Here is a 21,628-nt window from a genome sequence, read left to right as displayed (position 1 = left end):
TTCCACCATGCATTTTCTGGGATGGCTGATGATCTATTTGGGCTTACAGTGAGCAGGGACAGGTTGCTTTTGCAAAGTATCTGTTTCCTCTTCTTCCCTTTTGGTAGGGAATTGGCTGCCATCCTCACACAAGCAAGTATTTATGTGCATTTCTGCAGTGTTTAATCACGTTGCAGATAGTAACTGTAATTACTGTATTGTAGCTAAGTAGGAAGAAAACCTGTTCTTTTCCCCTAATGACTACAAAACTCTCTAAAAATATACTGCTTGACAGACTGGCACATGCCCACACCACCAACAATCAACAGGTTTTACCAAATCCTTTACACTGGATGTAACCACAGGTGAGACCTCAGGTCACTTCTGTCACAGCACCATTGAAAAGCAGCTCTCAGTCACACACAGTGGATGCAGGATGAGCAGCTGCTGACCCCAAGGCTGAACAACCCTACCTTTGGCAAGGCAGAGACTGGCTCCAGTGAAGTCCCAGCACTCCCTAACTGCAAGACAGGCTGTAAGCAAATTGCTTAAAGTTCTTGGTGGAAGTCAGGGAGACCTGAAAATTGAAGCCACGTTTTCTGGTCTCTCACCTGTGCCTCTGTAAGACAAATAAGGACTTTGTCTTAATATCTAAATTATCAGTATAGTGTAAAAAAAAAAAAAAAAAAACACCCAACTATCTGAGTCCATCACTTTAACCTTTCACGCTTGTAAACTCTTCAATTTTTTTTTAATGTGTAAAGAACATGTCAATGTATCACTTGGATGCCTTTGAAAGAATGAACTCAGTATGGGAGGACAATGCTGGGGGTAATATTCATAAAGATTAATGCTAGCTTAGCCCTCAGGGACAAACTGCCTCTGTTGGACTTCTCTAGGCATAATTAAAAGCAGCCAAGTGAGGTTTCTTCTTGCAAGGCCTACTGAAGGAGCCCATCTTTTCCCACTGGCTGCAGAGGCAGGGCAAGGAAAATGGCTCTCTTAGGCTAAAACCAGCATTTGTGAAAACCTCTCATTGAAAGCAGGAGAATGCAAGGACTGCAGAGCACCAAACCCAACATCTGGCTGCTATTGAGCTTAATTTTTTTTTTTTTTTTAGTTTAGGCTTTAGGATGAGCTGGCTGTGGGAGCAGGAGAAAATCTATCACCAAATGCTCTGTGTGAGGAGTGGGACATCTCTTGCATTCTCCTTGCCTGCCTCTTGCTGAGATAAGCCATGCCCTGTGATAAGCATCTGATCTTCTTGGGGATTACATCTGCTGCACAGTCCTGCCAAATGCACTTCACAAACAAAACTCAACTGTCCATCCACCATCTTCATTTGTTTAGCACTTCACCCTACAGAGGGCTTGAACACTGAAACAGGGTGAACAGACCACTCCACAATTCACCCATTCTAATTGGCTGCTTTGGCCATGTCTAAGAGTCAACGGATTCAGGGAAGAGGTCATATAAAACCAAGAGGTCTGCATATTACTATATTATTCAGAGTAACTGGTACGAACACCTGAGTGTCTCTGATAGAAGACACAACTATTTTACCTGTATGGATCCTGCTGAACTCGTTACTGAATGATAACAAGGTTGTCAGTAGATGACATAGCAATGAGCTCCTAATGTCTTTTGAAAAATATGCTGTGGTGGGTAAGGATCAGGGGGGCTTTGTCTGTGCTTCCCCCCTATGGCTTCTTCCCTGCTCCCCCCAAGACAAAGATGGGCTTGGTTCAAGGAGAAAATAATTTGTCTGGTCACATTCTGAGAGAAGTTCTTTCAGAGGATCTGAGATGCCCTATGAGGCCTGCAGGGAATACAGATGGGCCCATTAAAGTGTCAAACTTTCCCATAGAACTACAGCTTCCCACTGGCAAATTAGCTCCGCAGTGCTTTGGCAGATAGATTACCATAACCAGCCACCAGATAGCAGACCCGTGCAGAAATCTTCCCATTCCCTTCACATCCTCTGCTGAGATCAAACTGGCTTACAGTGACACATATCTGATGGAATAGCAGGAGAGGAAATAGGAATGTCAGCAGTGAAATGCTCCTTGACCGCAATGAGAGGAGTCAGCCTCTGAGTTGATGGGGTGACAGCCAGGGGAGCAGCTTCACTCTTCACTTGAGCATAATTTTTTTATCAAACAAGCTTACCTGGAATGCTGGAAAGCAAAAAAGCTTGGTGAGCTCTTTCAACTCCTACCATTTTCTCTGTTTTCTTCTACTCACCCTTTGCAGAAAACATTGCAGTGTTCCCAGACTTCATCAAAGACAGTGCAGTGGAGAGGAAGTTATTTGCACTTCCTCATCTGGACAAGCTTAGTCTTGCCACACTTCAACTACTTGCTGCCTTTCAGATCTCAGATCTCACCATCTCTAACTTACATACATAAGCCTAATGCATTTAGTAAGCAGGTGCAGTATTAAGTACGGCCACTCCTCCCACTGATATTTGACAACAAGCAGCCCTATGGATTTTATCCACATTTATGGGATCCTGTGATTTTGCTGCAACAGTGTTGATAAACATCAGCATAATCAAACAATATATTTCAAGATTTCCACAAATATGGTCCTAAGCTCCGAGACTTTCAGTCCTCTCCTGAGATTCTCTGCCTTTTCAAAACTGAGTCAACATGAGTGAAGAGACATGCCCCACCTCACACACACCACGCACAAATACACGCAGGGGTCTGCATTTCAACTATCAAGTTTTCAAAAATTTTATTTTTGCAAATTCCACCAGATCTAGAGCTGGGAGGGACAGGGGGGAAATTTCTGAAAATCCAGCCCAACTTGGAGAAGCAGGGCATTTCGCTATCTTTTTGTTGCAGGCATCCATCTCTCTCTTGTCCATCAACCCTTCTCACACAACACACCAACAGACTGGAGGGCACAAGTTTCATTCCAACATTTCAAATTACCAGAGCAGCTCACATCAAGAGAGGAAAGATATCCTTGGCTACAGTTCCCATTTTGCTTCCAACACTTTTGTTTCCCACACTTCCCACTTCGCTGGCAACAGGATCCTACCCTCCTTCTCCCCACTGTTCCAGATATTAAGGGGCAAAACAACTCAGGGTGCCTGGCAAATGCCACCCTGGTAAGCACTCAGCTTCACTGGGATCCCATTTCTTCCCTTTTATCAGCCACTCTTTCCACCTAAGTCTGCTTTCTACCTAGGAGCTGCTCAGGCTAAGCACAGTCTCTGCCTCCACTTTGTGTCAGGGGAGGCAGAAGGACAGGTTTTGAGAGCAGGCCCTTAGACTTCCCTCTCCCCCACTTTGCTCCAGCAAGTTCCCACTACCGGGAGTCACTATCAGCTGAATCACTTTGTTGGACTCACTCCTTCTAGGAAACATGCCCTCCGGGTTCAGGTCAGCTCTTCTGAATCTCTTGGTTCCTCTGCAAGGAGAAAGCGACACCAACCATTATTCTCACAGTTTTATTTGTAAAGGACATAGCATGAAAAGCTGTATTTCAATGTACTCCAAAACCTGAAAAACCCATGTCGGTTTGTGGTATGTATGTTAAAGTGCTTGATATAACAATACTTTTACTGATGTCGTCTTGAAAATAATCCAGTTCTCATTTCAGTTAGTAGTAATGTAAAGACAAAATATACTTAATGGAGACATTTAAGGATCGTTTTAAGCTATACAGGGCACATTTGTACATTTCAAGTGTAACACACAATATTTCCCCTTAAGATGCGCACCTTCATTTGATTGAAAGAAGGAATTTTCCCAAATATGCTGTTGCGCAACTATCCTAAAACCCACATTTTTGAACAATGATATCTAATTACACAAACCAACTTGGAATAAACATGAGCAGATTTTTCACTAAACAGTACGATTTCGTTTATTTCAGAGAATTATAAATACATATTTTGTACATAGTGAGGCATTTGATTCTCTGACTCCCTCAAGCTACCACGCTGGGTGTTAGTACAACGAGACTATGCAAACTCAGACATCTGCAGACGGGCACTGGATAGGAATTTTTTTGTTTTTTTCTTTTTAAAAAAAGCAGATACCAGAGAGCTTTGGTCTTTTCCAAGATTCCCTTTCTCAACCAAAGAAGGTGCTTTAACACTGAAGTAAAAACTGTGTTAGCTTAGAAGAATCCCAATGGGTTTCTCACCGTGGGTAGAACGATTTCTGTAAACCTTACAGAAAAAAACTCACAGTTTCCAATTAACAAAAGTAGTCCACTAAAAAAAATTAATCATACATGGTAGAATAAGAATTCATTATGAAGAACTGTACTCCCAAGGTTGTCAAAGAACTAGTCTTCTAGGAATCTGAGGCACTCAGCTGTGCCCCTTTCAACATATCTTAGGGTGGTTTATTGCCTACAAGGAAATATGAGACATACATAATTTTTATTGTATTATTATTAATATGATGTGAAACCTGACAAAACCAAACAAGTCGAGACTTGCTGAAAAAGCTGACGTGAAGTTGTGTTAAGTGCTCAAAGGTTTCTTAATGTAGTTTGAAAGGGGGAAAGGCCCTGATTTGAATTTTTAAAATTCTCAGCTTTTGACTTCTTCTAACTTAAGAAAGACTTCATGTAGTTATTGCCTTTTTCTCTTTGTGTGGATTATTCATTTAGGTGAATGACCTTTAGAGGTGCCCACATTTCTACTTTATCCTGCTTGTGCTTAACCCTTGTCACGTCAGATGAATGTTATGACTGCTTAAGTCATATATAGCCTTTGGAGAAGTATGCAGCAGTGTACTTTTGGGAAGCATCCAGCTGGTAAATGCAGATGATGATGTGAAGAAATCCAAGGACTAAAGAGGTGGTTATTTCAGTAAAATGAAAGTCACTCAGACTGGGTTGGGCGTGAAAAAATCCTGTATAGCAGTCATTAGACATAAAAGGCCTGAGCTGTAATAGAAATCAAAACATCCTAAGCAGTCATTACCAAATAATGCTGCCACATGGTTTCTGGTGCTAAATGTATAATTCATTGATGGAGTTAAGTACTAGGGATGCTTTTTCAATTGCTGCTGAAGGTTTGTCATGCATCGTCTGCTGACTTTAAGCGGACTTGCCTGGTCACACAGAAAACCTTAACACCCCAAATTTCACATTTCTAGAAATGTAAGAGAGATGTCACATGGCCGTGGGTTCTGGCTACTAACTCATGACACCATTCACAGGCTTTATGTTACTCACACCCACAGCAGGGACATGGCAGTGCTGCCTACAGTACTTGGGATGAACTTAGTCAGTTTAAGGAAGCACAAGCCCAGGAGGAAAGAACGGTTATGAAATCCTGGAACCCTCATTAAAGTTGAAGACTCCTCGACAGTGTTATTTTAATTCTTTCTTAGAAATAAAAAAAACCTTCTGTAACATAAAACTCTGTCTTCTAATGAAACAAAGTCACAGGAAGAGTTTTCTTCTGGCTGGGAATACGATGTGAAGTTTTGACACTAAAGTGAGTGCTGCTTTAAGAACTGGACAGCAGGAGGACCACAGGAAAGTAGAGAAGCTTGACAAAAGGTAGATGAGAAAGCAAACCTCAATTCTCGTCCTCTTTCCTTTTCCTTATCTCTCATCCTTCTTTCCACAACCTGCACACTGTGCCAAGACCTGCTACTGTCCACCATTCCCAAGTCCTTTCTAATGCCACGTGAGAACCCAGTGCAAGGCAACACACCTACAGTGCCAGTCAGGGGCCTTTCCCAAGCCACAGCTGACTGAGACTGTCTTTCCCAAGAAATCCACTGACAAAACACCCAAGATCATAGGGAATAAACAAATGGAAACAAACACCTACATATTCAAACTAACCTCCAAAACCTAAAACCAGGTAATCGAACTGTGTCCTCAGATCCTTCCAACTCCCATCCACGAGAATGGAAAATACACTCCATATTTGCTGCGTGGTGTTCACAAGATAATTTTTATATAATCTCTTGTTAAATTTGTAGCATACAGGATTTCAGTTGCTCCCAGTTCCTCATTAGGAGCTGTATCTATATATATGCTCCATATTAGTAACACATTAACTGGAAAAAAGTGTAGGAGAGAAGCCTCAAAATACCAAAGTGAGATTCATTTTTTTCCTCCTTTTACTTAAATCCTTTTCTTTTTGTAGCTGGATAATTTAAATTAAAAAAAAAAAAAAAAAAAGGTAATCAAAGATCCTGTACTCCCTTAGGAACACTCATTCTGCAGGATAAAGGAAGACTTATAATCTGTCAGCATTTCAAAGCCAGCTGATAGAGTTCAGAAGCACAGCAACATTGGTGTTTGTGGCTCTACAGCAATGGTTCTTCTCAAGTACAGCAAGAATTTGGTATAAACCAAATTCCTCAATGTGGGGAAACAAAAAAAAAAAGGTCATCCACAACATAAACTGGCCAAGGGTGAGGAGGAATCATCAGAATGTGCAGACAGAGAAGGGACACACTGAGTGAGTCAAACAAGCCTATATCAGGCTGCAGCAGCACTGCTTAAACAGGTGTCTCATACTCTCAGGTTCTGAGGCTGACAGCAGTCCTCCTCTCCAGTGTTTAAGCATTCCAACACGTGTTTCCCCTTTTGGAGATCAACAGAAGTGACACAAAAGAACTTACAGAAAAAAAAAAATGACGGCTCACAACTTCCGTGCACGGAAAGGTGAGTCTTCAAACAAACAAAAAACTAAGAGAGACCATGTTCAGTAGGGTAAACCAGCATATGCTTACAACATTTCCAAGAGTGACACAATCACAATGGCTACATAAGGATATTTGCTGTATTAATTTGCAATACCTGAAAAAAGCCCTGGTGAGTTTGCACTGTATTTACACACTGATTGGCTTCTTCCTCGCAAGCAAGTAGCGGCATCCCTTCCCACCTTGGTCCTTCCCTCCCCCAAGTCCTTCCCCCGGGTTTAACCTACTCATAGTCAGAACAAGAACATTCAGTCTAAGAAAAATTTCTTAGAGTAATATAATTTCTTAAAGAAGATAGCATATTTACACACATCTAAACACATGAAAATACTCTATTTTTGTACTAAATTTCTGTTTCAAATAAACTACAATACTGCATCTTAGCTTTCTGCAGCTTTAGAGGACAGTCCCCACCGGGCACAAACCGGGCTTCCCAATTCCGCTTCAACCGGCAGCTTTGCCTTACAGTGGTGCACTACCATCGTCTTCAAGTCCTGACAGGTCTCCAAATGTGGTTTGCTTGCTTGGGAAAGGAATAATGAAGTTCTCAGCAAAGCCATGCTAAACATCCACTCCTTTGATGAGTGATCCTTCTAGGATGATGTTGAAATCTTGCAACGTCTGTAGCACTCGGATAAGGGAGTTGACAGTCATGCGGTCCCGTAGGAGAGCATTCTCCTCATACATCCTTGTAATGGGCGGGCACTCTGCCAGTAATGGGATCCACTGGGAGAGCAAGTGGTCCCTGAAAAGGGGATGAAAGGAAATATTTTAGCACCAAGTACAACGGATCTCAAAACTGAAATTCCTCTCCGAGAACACAACCCAAAACGCGCACTCCCTCTTTGTGAGTGGCGCGTGTTGTTTGCACACAAATGTTTCCTGTGTAATTACAACTCTCGATTTTGTTAGTAAAATACTACATAGTGTAGAAACAAAAAGGGAAAGGCATCAGCAAAACTGCACATTTTTAAGAATTCAGCAGCATTTTCAGATCAGGAACAAGTAAAGTAAAACTCAGACAAAATCCAACAGACTGTTTTCCCAACTGGCTTTCCGAGTATCCAGTCAGACAAGACAAAAATGGTACCTGTTTCTAGACATACCAACTTCCACCCTCCAAAATACAACTGCCCCCCCCCCCCCAACTGCAAGAAAGAAAACATCCTATTAGGAAAGAAAGGTTCATCTAGAATAGTTTTGTCAAAATTATAACAGACAACCCATTTTCACAGGTGATTCAATGAGGATTTAGAAATTCACCAGCTCCTGAAAAGGAACTCTGCACTCCCCAAATCAGTACTTCATCAAAAACAGCGTTTCAAGGCAGATTTCATATATATGACTGTCAAGCTAACAGTTATAAAAAAGCTCAAAACATGTTTAGCAGTTTAGACACTAGCCATGTATCATTATTGCTTCTTTGCTCCAATTTTTCACATAGTATTAAAGCTGCCTAAAATAGGCATGTCTTAAAAAGGAAAACTACAGGTAATAACATCAGTTATTCTAGTCTACTTCAAGAGGACACAGATAATGCAGCGCAGTCAGGTACCTCGTCCCCAGGCAAACCAGGATTTGGAATTTGCCATCCTTTCCAATGTTCCTTGGAGCTGTATTGATGGCATTCACATAATGACAGAAGGTTTTGCATGAAGACCTCTGAAGCAAAAGGGCCTCCTCGTTGTCTCCAATCTGATCACTGGTTTCAAAATAAGCAACAGCTTTCTCTGTGGAAGGGAGAAAATCAGAACTCGGTGAGCGGAAGTACTTCATTATGACACAGGATTACACAAGGGAGTCCTTAAAAGAACAACCTGCTGAGAGCTCTTGCACAGTTTATATATGGATTCCTCGCTCCAAAGACCACAGGTAGATGGTCATCTCCACCTCTGCAATGACACAGCAGTGGTCAGACTGGCTGGTGTCTAATACAGTCAGGTAACATCAAGGAGCTGCTCCAGAGCACCTATCAAGGGTTTCACTGTAAGCGATACCATCAGCTTTGATTTTTCACTTTTTCTGAGTAAGCACTGAACCTCAGGCTGGGTATTTCAGCCTGTGAGCTCGTTTCAAAGGAGTAGGTACACCTTAAATTGCTGCATCACAGGCCTACAGGCTAAGCATCACCAGAAGGCCAGCACAGGGATTAGGAGACTTATCAAGAACAACTTGAAATCTAAACCTTTCATTCCCTGCCCTTTCCCAGATCTGCTCTGAACATCAATTGCTACTCTACCCCGACCTCCAGCCTAACTTCTTTCTGGGTAGAAAAGCAGCTGTCTGAACATTCATCTACAAATAAATGAAAAAAGAATCTGAAGTACTCTTAGATTTCTGTACAGGCTCACACTCTTCCCTTACACAGACTTTAATATTTCTCATCTTCCATCTGGTTTCTTATTGACTTTTAGCAACCTGGAGCAGGTGCTTGGCAGGAAAAATGGCATCATAGATGATGAGAATCTGAGGTCAGGGTGCGTGAGCAGTCATTTTGCCCTAATCTTTCCTTCCCTTCTGCCTCCAAATCACCTAGCAGCTTACCTATGAAATCCCAGATGAAGACGTTCTTATGAAAAATGCGAGCTGATTTGAACCCATGGTGGAAGACCTGCTCCAGTGCTGCAACCAGACCGTTTTCTCCACACAAGAGAATGGTAAGGCTCCCTCTCTGTGGGAAAGGGAGAGTTGGTAAATACAACTTGCCTCGTTTGCACGCCAGAAACTTCAAATCTAAAGGTAATACATCTACTGGTACTTGAGTTCAGTTTCTGTTTATAAAAATATGCAGGCAAGTAATGAAAAGCAGGAATTACCTCTTTCTCTGGCTTGTGAAAGTGTTTCACAATATTGTTCACGGCTTCCCCGATTCCCTCTTGGATCTGTCCCGCGTTAGGCTCTGTGAAATGATGGAGAGCATACTAACTGAAGTCATCATCATCATGGCTAGGCTTCGCGAACGAAGATTTGAAAGGGCTCTACCCACGCTTGCTACAAGCGCGCTGATGGCTAAAAAGGCCAATGCGAGATAGACAAGTCCGGTTGCAGAAGGCACAGCAGAAAGACTCCCCAGGTGATACTGACGAGACGCGATTCTTCCTGCGTTGTCTTTTCTCCTCGAGAGTGATAACTGAAGTGGTGGTTTTTAAATGCCGTGTTACTTTCCTTGCTTGACATTTCAGCAGTCATGTCCTCTAATTTTACAGGAGCTGGACAGATGTATGAGCAGGATCTACACTATGCTTTAGCAGAGAAAGCCTTGCATGACCTTTACAGTCCCATGTCCTGTTGTAGCCAGGTGCAGTTACTCATAAAAGTTAATTTTAGGGATGTGAAGCTGATGTCCCCTAAAGTCCCCCTGGAGATGTGCTCCTCCAGAAGGCAGTTCACAGCATCCACATCAAGCTCTGAACTGCCCTTCAGAGAGAACTTCCCACTGACTACAAAGCGAGCTGGGAAGCTGAGTAGCATCAGCTACTGCAAATTCTGCTGCCTCCTCCTCCCTCATCTCACATCTCCATGCTCCAAAGAAAGAGATTATTATCCCTCAACTGTCAAATGGGGACACTGAAAGAGGCAACACATGCGTCACAGAGCAAACACAAACTGGGGCAGGAAAAAGTCGTCAGCTTGCAGCTGTTCCCCTGCACCAAGCCTTGCTTCAGGACGACCTCTCCTGTTCACAGGAGATTTTTCTTCTCAGCAGTTGCTGCCCCCTTCTCTAAGGCCCTGGGGAGAAAGGAAAGGACTTACTGGTGTTCCTGCCTGTGAGGGAAGTGATGCTCAGTCGCCGAGCCACAGTAGGAGATTTCTGCTGGGGTGGGGTCCGGCACTGCTTTCCCAGCTCCTCGTCAGACGTGGAGGACACCAGCTCTCCAATGAGTATCCGTTCCAAACTGCCATCGTCGACACCTTTTCCCAGCCATCGCCCACAGGGAAACCTGCCACACACCCAGGACAAGCACAGGTCAGACACACAGGTAGTGCAGCTTGATCTCAAAGCTAGAGGGACAGCTTGCATCCAAAAACCACTGATAACAGGCAGGGAGTACTCGGTACCCTGAAACTTCTCAGACCAGGACCCTCCAGGCAGCATTCTCTGCACCACAACTGATCATCCTCAGGAAAGGCAATATGCAAAGCTTGGGTTATACACATATTTCACAGTCCACATCTTGTTTTCTGACGAGTTATTTTTCACTTGCAACTACAACTGATATTCAGCCTTTAAAAACACTGTTATGATTAACAACTAAATCCCCACAGAGAGTTCCCACCCAGATGAAGCTGTGACATCTCCTTATACTCAAAACTCACCTCACATTTTATTGCTGTACTCTTGGACTCCATACACAGTCCTAATGAAATCCATGCACATTTCCACACCCCCAGTCCCTGTAACCCATTTTCTCCTACTTTCCCCTGTACACTGTGACCAAGTCTGAGCTCTGGAGCTCACCCCTCTGCATTCTAGTTTTCCAAGTTCACATTTAATAGAATTAAGCCTGCTTAGCCAGATGTTTTGTAAAACCAATGATGAGTTGGGACATTTTTTCAACACAGGTACGTACTCAATAGAAGATTAAGAAATCATCAAAACCTTTTATTTTCTTAAAAGAAAAAGAAACCAAAGAATTGCCATGAACTCTGATTCCAGCTCTTGGGGTTTAAAGAGTTAATTTGTGCACAATATTACCACATTACTTTAAATCAAGAGATTTAATTATTAGACACAAACATATGAATCACTTCAAAAGTATCTATACTGTCTGTCCTGTCTCGGAAAGATGCAAAGACAACCCTACATTCAACTCTCATTTAATATTTATCAGATTATCTGACTTCAGCTAGGCCTTCTGAAATGAGAGAACCGGGGGTGGGGGAGACCAACCCAACCCTATCGGGGGCCCAAATCAGCCCGCAGTGTTTCACCAACTAAGGAGAAGGTGAATGCCTTCTGGATTTCTTTAAATTCAACACGTAAGAATTTCAGACAAAGAAAAATTAAAACTTGTTGCTTACTTGTACGTGTGTCCTGTTATTTCATTCCTGACCATGACACAATCAACCAGCCACTTGGCCAGCAGCCCTGAGTTGTCATGGCCAATCTGAACGGTCGTCAGCTTCCCTAAGTTCTGGCACTGAAATGAGTAACAGTTTTTACTTAATTTAAAAAACAACAGACAACACACACCCCCACTACATGCACACATATGGTCTCAAAATATATGCCTTTATTCAGTTTCCTTTGATTTATAGAGCAAGTATTTTCAACCAAACACGCAGAGCATTTTGAAAAGCAGCATAATTATTTTAACACAGGAGCAAAGAAACAAAACTATTAAAAGATTGTGAAGAGATTATATTCTTCGTTGTGAGCACTCAATATTTCTGAGAAGTATTAATTACAAATTTCTGAGCTAAGATGATAAAAGGCGCGCTTTTGTAGAAGAAATAGATCTTCAATAAAAACAGCTTTTCAAAAATGCATTTAGAGCATACTGACCTTCAGTTGACTCACTCTACACTATGAAGCAGTCCCTAGATCCTTTATTATTTTCAGAGATTGATATGCTTATTTGGGGCCAAACAAAAAAAAAAAATCACTAACATGAGACTTAGCATCATAAAGTCACAGAAAAAGGTGAACAAGGGGCTGTGAATTCCACTGCTCTATGTAACTGTAGGAAGCAACATCTGTTAACATCACCTAAACACTTCCCTTGCAAGACCTTGGTTTTCATTGCTTCTAATACTGCCAAACAAGCAGCTTGGGCTGACATCTTCCATAGTGGGTGGCTACCCAAGTTGATATTTTAGGAAAGTTTCAGAAAAACGTATAATAATCCAGAACAGCATTATATGGTCCTTAGAAATACATCATTTTGCTTGTTAGAAACCTGGAGATCTTTTCTGCAAAATGGTAGTAATTGAATGAGAAGCAGGCATTTATCTCAAAAATATTCTCCCTGTGTCAAAATCTACCTATATTTGGCAATAGGCTCCTTTTGCTATTGTTGCTGAAGGTCAGTCTGCATATGCTCAGTGAATGCAACCTTAATTTTAGCAGCAGATTTTCATATAAAATCACTCCTTAATGGATATGGTACAGCCCGGGGGGAGCTGCAGGAGCTTGATGGGGCTTTCCCTGCAATTCCTGCTAGCAGCTGCTCTGGTGTGGCACCGAGCCAACCTGGAATTGATGGGCAGGAAAGCAGAGGGGAACGCCGGGAAACCAAACCTAAAGAGAAAACCCCAGCAAGCTCAGAGCAGAGAACCCGGTGGGGATGGCAGCTCTTGGGTTTTCCAGGGGGGCAGCACCTGAGGCTGTTGAAGAGTTCAGGGGTTAGACTGGCTGGTTGGAAGGAGAGCAGTAAAGCTGGGCAAGGAGCTGGAGCAGGAGAAGAAATCTGGAACTAGCCAGATGCAGAACGGGACCTGGGTAGTGGTAAGTGGAAAGACGGACTGAAAGAAGGAAAAAGAAACTTGGAAGGCAGATGAGGAGTTGGAAATGAAGGGTGAAAGGGAAAAATAGGCAAGGAGGCATGGAAGGGAATGAGATGTGGAAACCGACTGGCTAGGTGAGGAGTCCTGGGCTGGGACAGGGACAGCAGTGAAGCCTGTGGCTAAAAGTGGTATGTGCTCACAGGAAACCATCTCACACAGGAGGGGCAGGCAGCACTACTTTCTTGCACATATTTGAACGTACAAGAACTGAATGTAAAAACTGGGACAGAATCTGAAACGCTCTGCTCTTAATAACCCCTGACCAAATTAATGTTCATTTGGAAGCATGTCTCAAATCGAAAAGTAGAACGTGAAGAGCATGTACTCACCTCAAACGTCATTTCTAGGTGATTTTTGGGAATCTGCATTACGCCAGTATCTCCTAGTTCTCCTGACACACATATCCACGGGTTTGATGTGGTTATTGCATTGCTCAGTTTTTTGATGGGAATTATCACTGACCTGTAAGGGATCACTGAGAACAGGGTGGGGAAGGCGGGGGGGAATGTACGTTAGTCTTGATTTTTTAATTTTTTTCCTCTTACAGTAAACGCAATTTCTGGAGCAAAGAACGCACCCCTTCCCCTTGAAGGTAAGTTCTTGTCCCCTGTCTCGGCAAGCAAACAAGGAGAACCCCTGGTCCCCTGCGCTCGGAGGGGGCGGCGGTGCCGCACGGTGGTGCTGCAGCCCCGCGGCACAGCCCGCAGAGCGGGGGCAGCGCAGGGACCGCTCCGGAGCCTGCCCAGGGGACGGACCAACCCTCCCGCCGTAGGATCTGGGAAGGAGGAGGGGGTACACGGCAGGATACGAGGGAAAGGAATGTCAGAATCATTGAACAGTCTGGTTCGGAAGGCACCTTTACAGGCCATTTGGTCCAACCCTCTGCAGTGAGTAGGGACTTCTTCAGATAGATCAGTTTGCTCAGAGCCCTGTCCAGCCTGATCTTGAGTGGGGCAAGGTTGGAATGGGGCATCCACAACTTCCCTGGGCAACCTGTGCCAAGGTTTCACACCCTCAAGGTAAACAACTTCTTTCTTATTGCTAATCTAAACTGACCCTCCTTTAATTTAAAACCATTACCCCTTGTCCTATTGCAACAGATAAATCATAGAATCAGCTGGGTTGGAAAGGTCCTATGAGATCATCAAGTCCAACCCTTGCCCCACTACCACCATGATTACTAGATTATGGTACTAAGTGCCACATCCAGTCTCATCTTAAAAACCTCCAGGGACGGAGAATCCACCACTTCCCTGGGCAGGCCATTCCAATGCCTGATTACCCTCTCTGTAAAGAATTTCTTTCTAATATCCAACCTAAACCTCCCCTGACAGAGCTTAAGTCCGTGCCCTCTTGTCTTACTGCTGGTTCCTGGGAGAAGAGACCGACCCCCACTCGGCTACACCTCCTCTCAGGTAGTTGTAGAGAGTGCTGAGGTCTCCCCTGAGCCTCCCCTTCTCCAGACTAATGATAAATTATAAAATGTTTGTCCCCATCTTTCTTACAGGCCCCCTTTAAGTACTGAAAGGCTGCAGTAAGAAATGCTGGCATGGCCAAAGTCTCAAGTATGATGTGTATCTGTGGATATCCCCCCATTTATTATTCTTATTCTTTTGCTTTTAAATCTGTACCACCTATATATGCTTAAAACAAGGACTGCCACCCACCCCAATTTGGGTTTGACTCCTGATACTGCACCTCTAGCACTGCAAGATTTTCTCTCTCCTTATGTTCCACAAGCTGCCTTTTTGACTGGGGAAGCTAAGCCAACCTTTTTTACTTTTGTGTGCCATCCAATGATACTGCACCCAAAAAAATACTCTCAAATTCCAAGCACTTGTCCTGCAGGGAAGAGCTGTCAAGCCGGATGCCCCGCAGAAATAAGGTAATCAAGGATGAATAAGTCTCTTTGCGGTGTGTTAGTTCTGAGGGGATTTCTTGCTTTAAGAGGAGAAAAAGTAGAATGAGTGCCTGCTTTGACAGCCATGTAAAACTTGCTTCACTTCACTCTGAACAGGCAGGGAAATAAAGACTAAGAACTGCCCAAGTGAATTTAAATAATTAGGTCATCTCATAGGATCCTGCCTTTTCCACTTTCTCCAGTGTTGGAGAGACCAAAGATTCTTTTCAGATATCAATCCAATTTCTGCTCTCCTCCTTAAAAGAGAGGATGAGAGAGGGCATTTAAGGACAGACAAAAAGATTTAAAATATACAGTGGAGCACAAAGTCCCTTGTACTTCACCCTCCAATCTTCCATCTCCTCCTCAGTCTGAGGAGAGCAGGTTGTTAGGGTGCACGCAAGACCAGAAAGAAGCAGTCGGATGTAGAGGACTTGTCTGGGAGGGAAGATGAAAGCAACTATACAGAAAGCAGCACTCTGCTGATTACTCTCCTTTGTGCAATGCTCTTATCCAGAGCTCTCCCATACAACCTTGCCCCTCCAGTTGGTTTCCCAGAGCAACACCCAGCACCCGTGAGCCCCGCAGCAACAACCAAGGTTTCCAGATAAGGGCTCAGCTACTCAGGCACCAGCAACACCATCTCTTACAAACTGTGACAGCAACTAGTTTTTATTCAGGGGGAAAAAAATCGATTCTCCAACTCACTGATTGTGGTGAAGACGCTTGTGAAGCAGAAGTAATCCACAGCGTTGAGCGAGAGCAGGTGATACAGAAACTGTTCCCGTTCCTCCTCGCAGCGCAGGAAAGCGTAACGCTTGTAAAGTTTCCTGGTGGAAACAAAGACATTGCATTTTTTTGTTGCTGTTGTTGAAAAAAGCACCACGTGTCTTAAAACGTGTTTGAATCTCAAAAATATCAAATGAAGAGTGGATCCTAATGGCAGGTGTGATTCCCCACCAACACAAGCTGCTAGAAAGAGAGGGTGTGTAAGTGCCCTATACGTCTGTGTCACAGGTCACTCCCAACTCCACACTCCCACAGCTACAGAGTTCATCTCGGTTTTGGGTTTGCTGCAGGGCACAGATATGAACCAACACTACTCACAGCAGCACACCTGGACCAACGTAACAGCAACCCCATTTCTTCCCCATACATCCCCCACTGTAGAATCGTCTTGTCTAATCTTCTCCTCCATACTGTGACAGAGGAAACTCAGCCCAAGGCACCAAGCAGCACCTGGGGTCCTCCCACCACTCTCTCGGTTCAGGGACCCAAGTGTACATCACCAATTGCCCTGAGCAGTGCAAAGGCACACCAGGAATTAAACTGGCCCTGCTCTGAGACAGCACAGAGCTTGTGACAAGGCCTGTAGTCTGAAGGGAACAGACTCCAGAAGAACTGCTGAGGTAGGTAGATGGAGATGAAACTTCAGGAAAAGACTTGTCTGCCACCGTGCCTTTAGTTGAACTTCCAAGAGGTGAGTGCCTCCGGTTACTCCTCTTTCTTCCCGCTAGCAGAGTATTTGGTAGCTTTTGGCATAAATCATGCATGTAACTCATGACAGAGCCAGAACTACCTGCAACAGCTAGGATGTTTACTTTTCCTAAAGTTTGGGGGTTTTTTACTAAATTTTTGAGAAATTGAAGTCAGGGGACATCTACACAGGCGATTCTTAAGTGCCTGTGCTTGTAAAAGGAGGCAAAGCTGGGAGAGCAGGCTTGGAGGTCTGGCTTCTGACCCAGCTCATGGACAGTGAGGATGGAGACCTGTGCTTGGCTTGAGTCAGCCTAAGGCAGGGCTGCTGCGAGATGGGGCGTTCCTTTCCCTGCTGCTTCATTTGCACAAGACACGGTGAGTGTAGGGCTGTGATGTGGCTTGGATCAATGCACTGATCCGACCACGACCTAATGCCTCCTTCCTGAAAATTGTGATGGGTTTTCCATGCAGATGAGCAGACTTCTGCTCTGCTGGGTGGGCAGTACCTCCTCCCGCAGCTACCCTCTGACCTTCAGTCACTTCTAGCTGGAAACCACAGTACCCAAACAAGGTGTGTGGCTGTGCCACAAGCAGCAGCACCTTGAGACATTGCTAAGGCAGACATGAAAGCGAAGCACGGAGAACAGGAGCCATCTTACTTTGCAAGTGCCTGGTTGGAAAGCAGCTGCTTCAGGTGCTGAGATAAAAGCTTCTTCTCCAGAGAAAGCCTTATCCAGGCTCGGGCTCGCCCCACATCAGTCTTTATCTCACTCATATTCTGAACATGCCTGAAATGTGTGGGAAAGAAAATAAATAGATGAATCATCAAAATTCTGCAAATGGCAACATCCTGTGTGATGCTGCAGCTGAACTGGAAGATGTCTTCTGACATCAGTTCTACAGGGACCCCCAGCAGGACTCCCCAGAACCCCTCACTGTGGCACTGAGATCCCTGGCAGCCCCAGGCTGGCATGAGGACTTGGGGCAGCTTTTCCCAATGCACTACAGCCCAAACCAGATGCTCTGTGTTTGCTTGGCCAAGCTAAGGAGGGGTAAATCGGCTCATCCCTGCACTGCTGGGAGTAGATGCCCTCTTGGACACTGCTAACACATAAAAAAAGCGGCCACCTCGTGAGACCCAGTTATATCACAGTTGCCCCCTCAAGCTGCTAAATCAAAAGGGTGCATTTGGGAGGACAGATGACAAACATGTATCCTCAGAGCATCTCCAAACCACAGTCTACTTTGAAGGCTCTTACAAACCCCTTGAGGGCAGCAGCAATGGGAAATCTAAGAAAAGGAGGACTGTTGGGGCAAAAACAGCAACAGGAAGCTGCAAGCAGAATCACATTTTCAGAGATATAAGAGGCCCTTGTGTAAGAGGTAATTTGAACAGCCTTCCCCATGCTTCATCTCTAGGAAAGCAGAACTGTTTCACAGGGACTTTCTTCTATGGTTTTGCTTTTCTTTTCTTTTTTTTTTTTTTTTTTAAACTTCCCACATTTCAGTTTGGAGAATGCCAGAAAACTCTAGTTTCAGAGCCCAGGGAGTTTTAGAAGAGGAAGAGAGCGGCCATGGCAAGGCCAAGCTGCTTCCAAAAACCCCCCACTTGGTTAAATAAACAACAAGAAAAATAAGTAACAGTTTCCAGCAGGAGAAAGAAAAGGCTGCAATTTCTTCATTTTCATGCAGTTTGCACGTTAAGTGCACAGGTGATTCAGCCCTCCAAATCTCTGTGGCAGGCTCCAAGTACCGTCAGCTGAAGTCTGAACTGATCTCTGCTGCGATTTCCCGTCCAACTCCTGCATCTTCCTTGACAGCCCTCCATGCACTGCTGAGTGCTAGGCAATATTTACTCCAAAGGAAATCCAACAGAGTCATGCTGTGACTGATGCTTTTTACATTGACTACTATAGTCTCACTGTCTCCTGCTTTCCCCCATCTGTTACACCCAAGCGTGTGCTTTATGTTATATTTAGATCCTGCATTATTTGAGAAAAGTACTCTCCTGTTTATAGAGCCTCTAACGTGACAGGCCCCGGACCTTGGGGGCAAATTTGCAAATACAACTTAGTGCTGTCCAGAAGTACAAGTTCAGTCTGCACAAATGAAGTGGATACCAGACACAGTCCAGCTGCACTGCTCTCCATCAGGCTGCCCCAGTTCTCAAAATACAGGTCTATCTTCACAATCCAAGCTGAGGTGTCTGCATCATACAGCTCAGTGCTGTATGTACACATCTGAACCACCATCAGCAGGAGTGATGGTAGTGGCAAAACCTAGGTTACATAAAACCTCTTAAAAAAAGAAAAAAAAAAAGAAAAGAAAAAAAAAAATCCTATTTTGTTTAAAGGAAGCTTCCTCCTGTTTCCTAACACACACATGGGTAGTTTTGTGATGGACCAGATAAGTTCTAATTCTTGGTGAGCTGTAAAGCAAACGCAGGAGGGCACATTACACTCACACACACATCCTTGCCCTTTATAATCAAGCTCAGCAGCCTCCCTTTGTCAGCAGCGATGCCTACCATCTGAATTCCTGCCCAGAGCCTTGCTCCTGGCACTGAAAATCCCTGGCTCAGGATGTGGCAGCCAGTGTCACACCTTCCAACCCAGACAGCTGGACAGCTGATCCAGAGTCCTTGAGAAACTGGATGCCTATTACACTCAACTACATCGTGTTGAGACACTCTTCTCAGACATTGCAAGTCTTTTGAGATGGGAAGATCAAAGCACGGACTATCATCTCCCTCCCTCCCCTTCCCCAGAGTGCTCAGCTTGAATTACATCTAATATGAAACAGTGAGCAGAATATGTTATTTCGCTGTGAGACGATTCAAGTACAGATGGACTCAACCTTATTCCATGCATGCTCTGTGCCTCTTCATTACCTGTTTCTGGCTCAGACTAGATTAGCATTAATTCTGCATTTGGGAAAAATAAGGATCTGCAACCATGCAGCTTGCCAGAGCCATTAAAAGCATCCACTAATCAGTCTTGGTGTTAGAAAAAGCAGAGTGTAACAGAACACAGCATTCAGGAACCCAAATTTATTTTGCTCTCAGCTGTGAGAGTCAGAACAGTTCTATTTTTATCAGTGACCTAAGCATAAGCACTATGTGCTCAACACTGCACAGCAAACCCTTCTTGTCAGAGCACTGAACGGCCATTTCAAAGCAACTCCCTTGGCTGGGACTTGCTTTTAATCCCATCAGTAATAACAAAAAATCTATTTACCCTGTCTAATGTAAGCCTGGGGTATGGCAGGACATACCCTCTGTAAACAGCTGTGCTGACAGAAAAGGTTACAACAGCTCAGAGCTGCCACGCTCCTGAGGAGGGTGTGCACACTTCCCATTCCAGCACCACCAGCAACGAGCCACACTAGCTCATCCCAGGTAGGCAGCAGGTCTTGGCTAAGCCTTCTTTTTGACCACAGCAGATAAGGCATCACTGCTGTGGGCCCAGTTCCCAGCTCACATCCTCCACTTGCAAGTTCCCCGCAGGAGGGGAGGCACAACACGGGCACGAAAGCAAGCACGATGGCAAGGAGGAACATGCCCGAAGGGAAAGGATCAAAAACATGAGCCCAGCTGGACCAAAGGTTTTGGGGAGTTGCCTTGGTGTTGACTGGTTGGGTTGGACGTGCAGCAATGTGCCTGAGGGCTGAGGCCATGCTGGAAGCAGGTTGCAGCAGGAGTCTGATGGGGAGCTAGAAGAGGGGTGGGAGAGACGCTGCAGATCCTCGCCAGGGGAGAAGCTGAAGGGCATACTCCCAAACACGCTTGTGCCAAGATTCCATGCACAAAGCCAAAATAAACACCTCGAGCATCTTCCTTACCACATCTAAGATGCCTGGCTTTGCAGGGGAGGCTGAGGACACACCACTTTACCTGTAGCACAGGCTCATGGCACACTCAGAGCATGACTGTGACTCAGCCCTGCTTTTTAAGTTGTTTACATAACCTTGCATGAGCCATCAAAAACAAGCCATGCTTAAGGCAATGCTTAATCCTCTAGCCATTAGTTGTTAGCACTGCAAACCCAGCAATTTAACAATTACCCATCCTTCTAACTTCAGCCTGAATCTGTGTGTGCAAACAAATATTAAGTGGCATTCCCTCCAAGCAGGAGAAAGTATGCCACGAGATTACAGATGACAAATTCAACTCACCATCTGCCCGGCATTTTCCATGGCCAGAAATGTTTGTGCACCATCACAAATACCCAAGATATTACAAAAGGTAATGTTCTGCTTCTGTACTTTTTCTCTGCAGAGCAGCAGAAAGAATTTTGTGATCCAAGCAAGAGAGCCCAGATCTGTGCCGGGCTTTCATTACTCCAGTGGAAGTATGTGGAAGACAGAACCCCTGCACGCAGCAGTGAGCACACACAGCCTCCTCTGTCAGCAATCCCCTCCCAGCACGGGAGTTTCCGCTCCAGATCCTCCTTCATCCTTTCCTCAGACTGACCCTCGACATGCCTGTCAGCCTTGCAGGACTGAATTAAGTAGATAGCTGCCACATCCCATGAGAGGGATGCTAAAATGGCAGACACATGTTCAAAATGACCTCTTGGCACCATACTCCTAATTACACTGCATATATTCTCTCTCCCACCTTTGTGTGTTGTTTTAGCCTTACGTGACATGTCATATTCTTCAAAGTCAGAGCACAAGACTCACACTATGTAGCATCAAACAAAAAGGTTGTACACTGTAGGTGGGAAGTACAGTAATTATCTGTCAGAAAAGTCTGACTAATCTGTGTGATCTCACATCAGTAAATATATCTGTATCAATACACATAGTACAAATCACATTGCTGTAATCGTGGTTTTGTGAGCTAACTACAATTAATCTTATTTTTGCCATGTTTTTATGTGGGAGGAGGACATGGTATTACCAGAAGTACTCACGTTGTCTCACACATTAAAGTGCCAGCGATTGTTAGCAGCTCTTTAACAGATGAGCATTATCGCGTTACTTCTCCTCTCTCTTCATGGCACATTCAGCCCACTGCAATCCTTAACCCCGGCAAAACAAGTGTCAAAAAAGTAGCCTGACCTGG

At 44.4% G+C, this 21,628-nt stretch overlaps 1 protein-coding gene across 1 annotated transcript in view; it reads right to left on the bottom strand.

Annotated features, from left to right (window-relative positions):
* Positions 1-3,425: 3,425 nt before the first annotated feature.
* DENND5B (DENN domain containing 5B) overlaps positions 3,426-21,628 on the bottom strand; it is a 113,527-nt gene continuing 95,324 nt past the window's right edge. The window contains 9 exon segments of the mRNA XM_050323695.1: positions 3,426-7,419; positions 8,230-8,404; positions 9,219-9,345; positions 9,491-9,573; positions 10,428-10,615; positions 11,697-11,815; positions 13,511-13,656; positions 15,790-15,911; positions 17,220-17,348. Of these exon segments, the coding sequence (XP_050179652.1) occupies positions 7,236-7,419; positions 8,230-8,404; positions 9,219-9,345; positions 9,491-9,573; positions 10,428-10,615; positions 11,697-11,815; positions 13,511-13,656; positions 15,790-15,911; positions 17,220-17,348 (1,273 nt within the window). The 3' untranslated portion in view covers positions 3,426-7,235.

The sequence above is a fragment of the Myiozetetes cayanensis genome, unplaced genomic scaffold (assembly GCF_022539395.1).
Source record: "Myiozetetes cayanensis isolate MyiCay16 unplaced genomic scaffold, myiCay2020 scf3, whole genome shotgun sequence".
Classification (NCBI taxonomy): Eukaryota; Metazoa; Chordata; class Aves; order Passeriformes; family Tyrannidae; genus Myiozetetes; species Myiozetetes cayanensis.
Note: the sequence above shows the minus strand (reverse complement) of the source record. Positions and strands in the feature narration are given on the sequence as shown.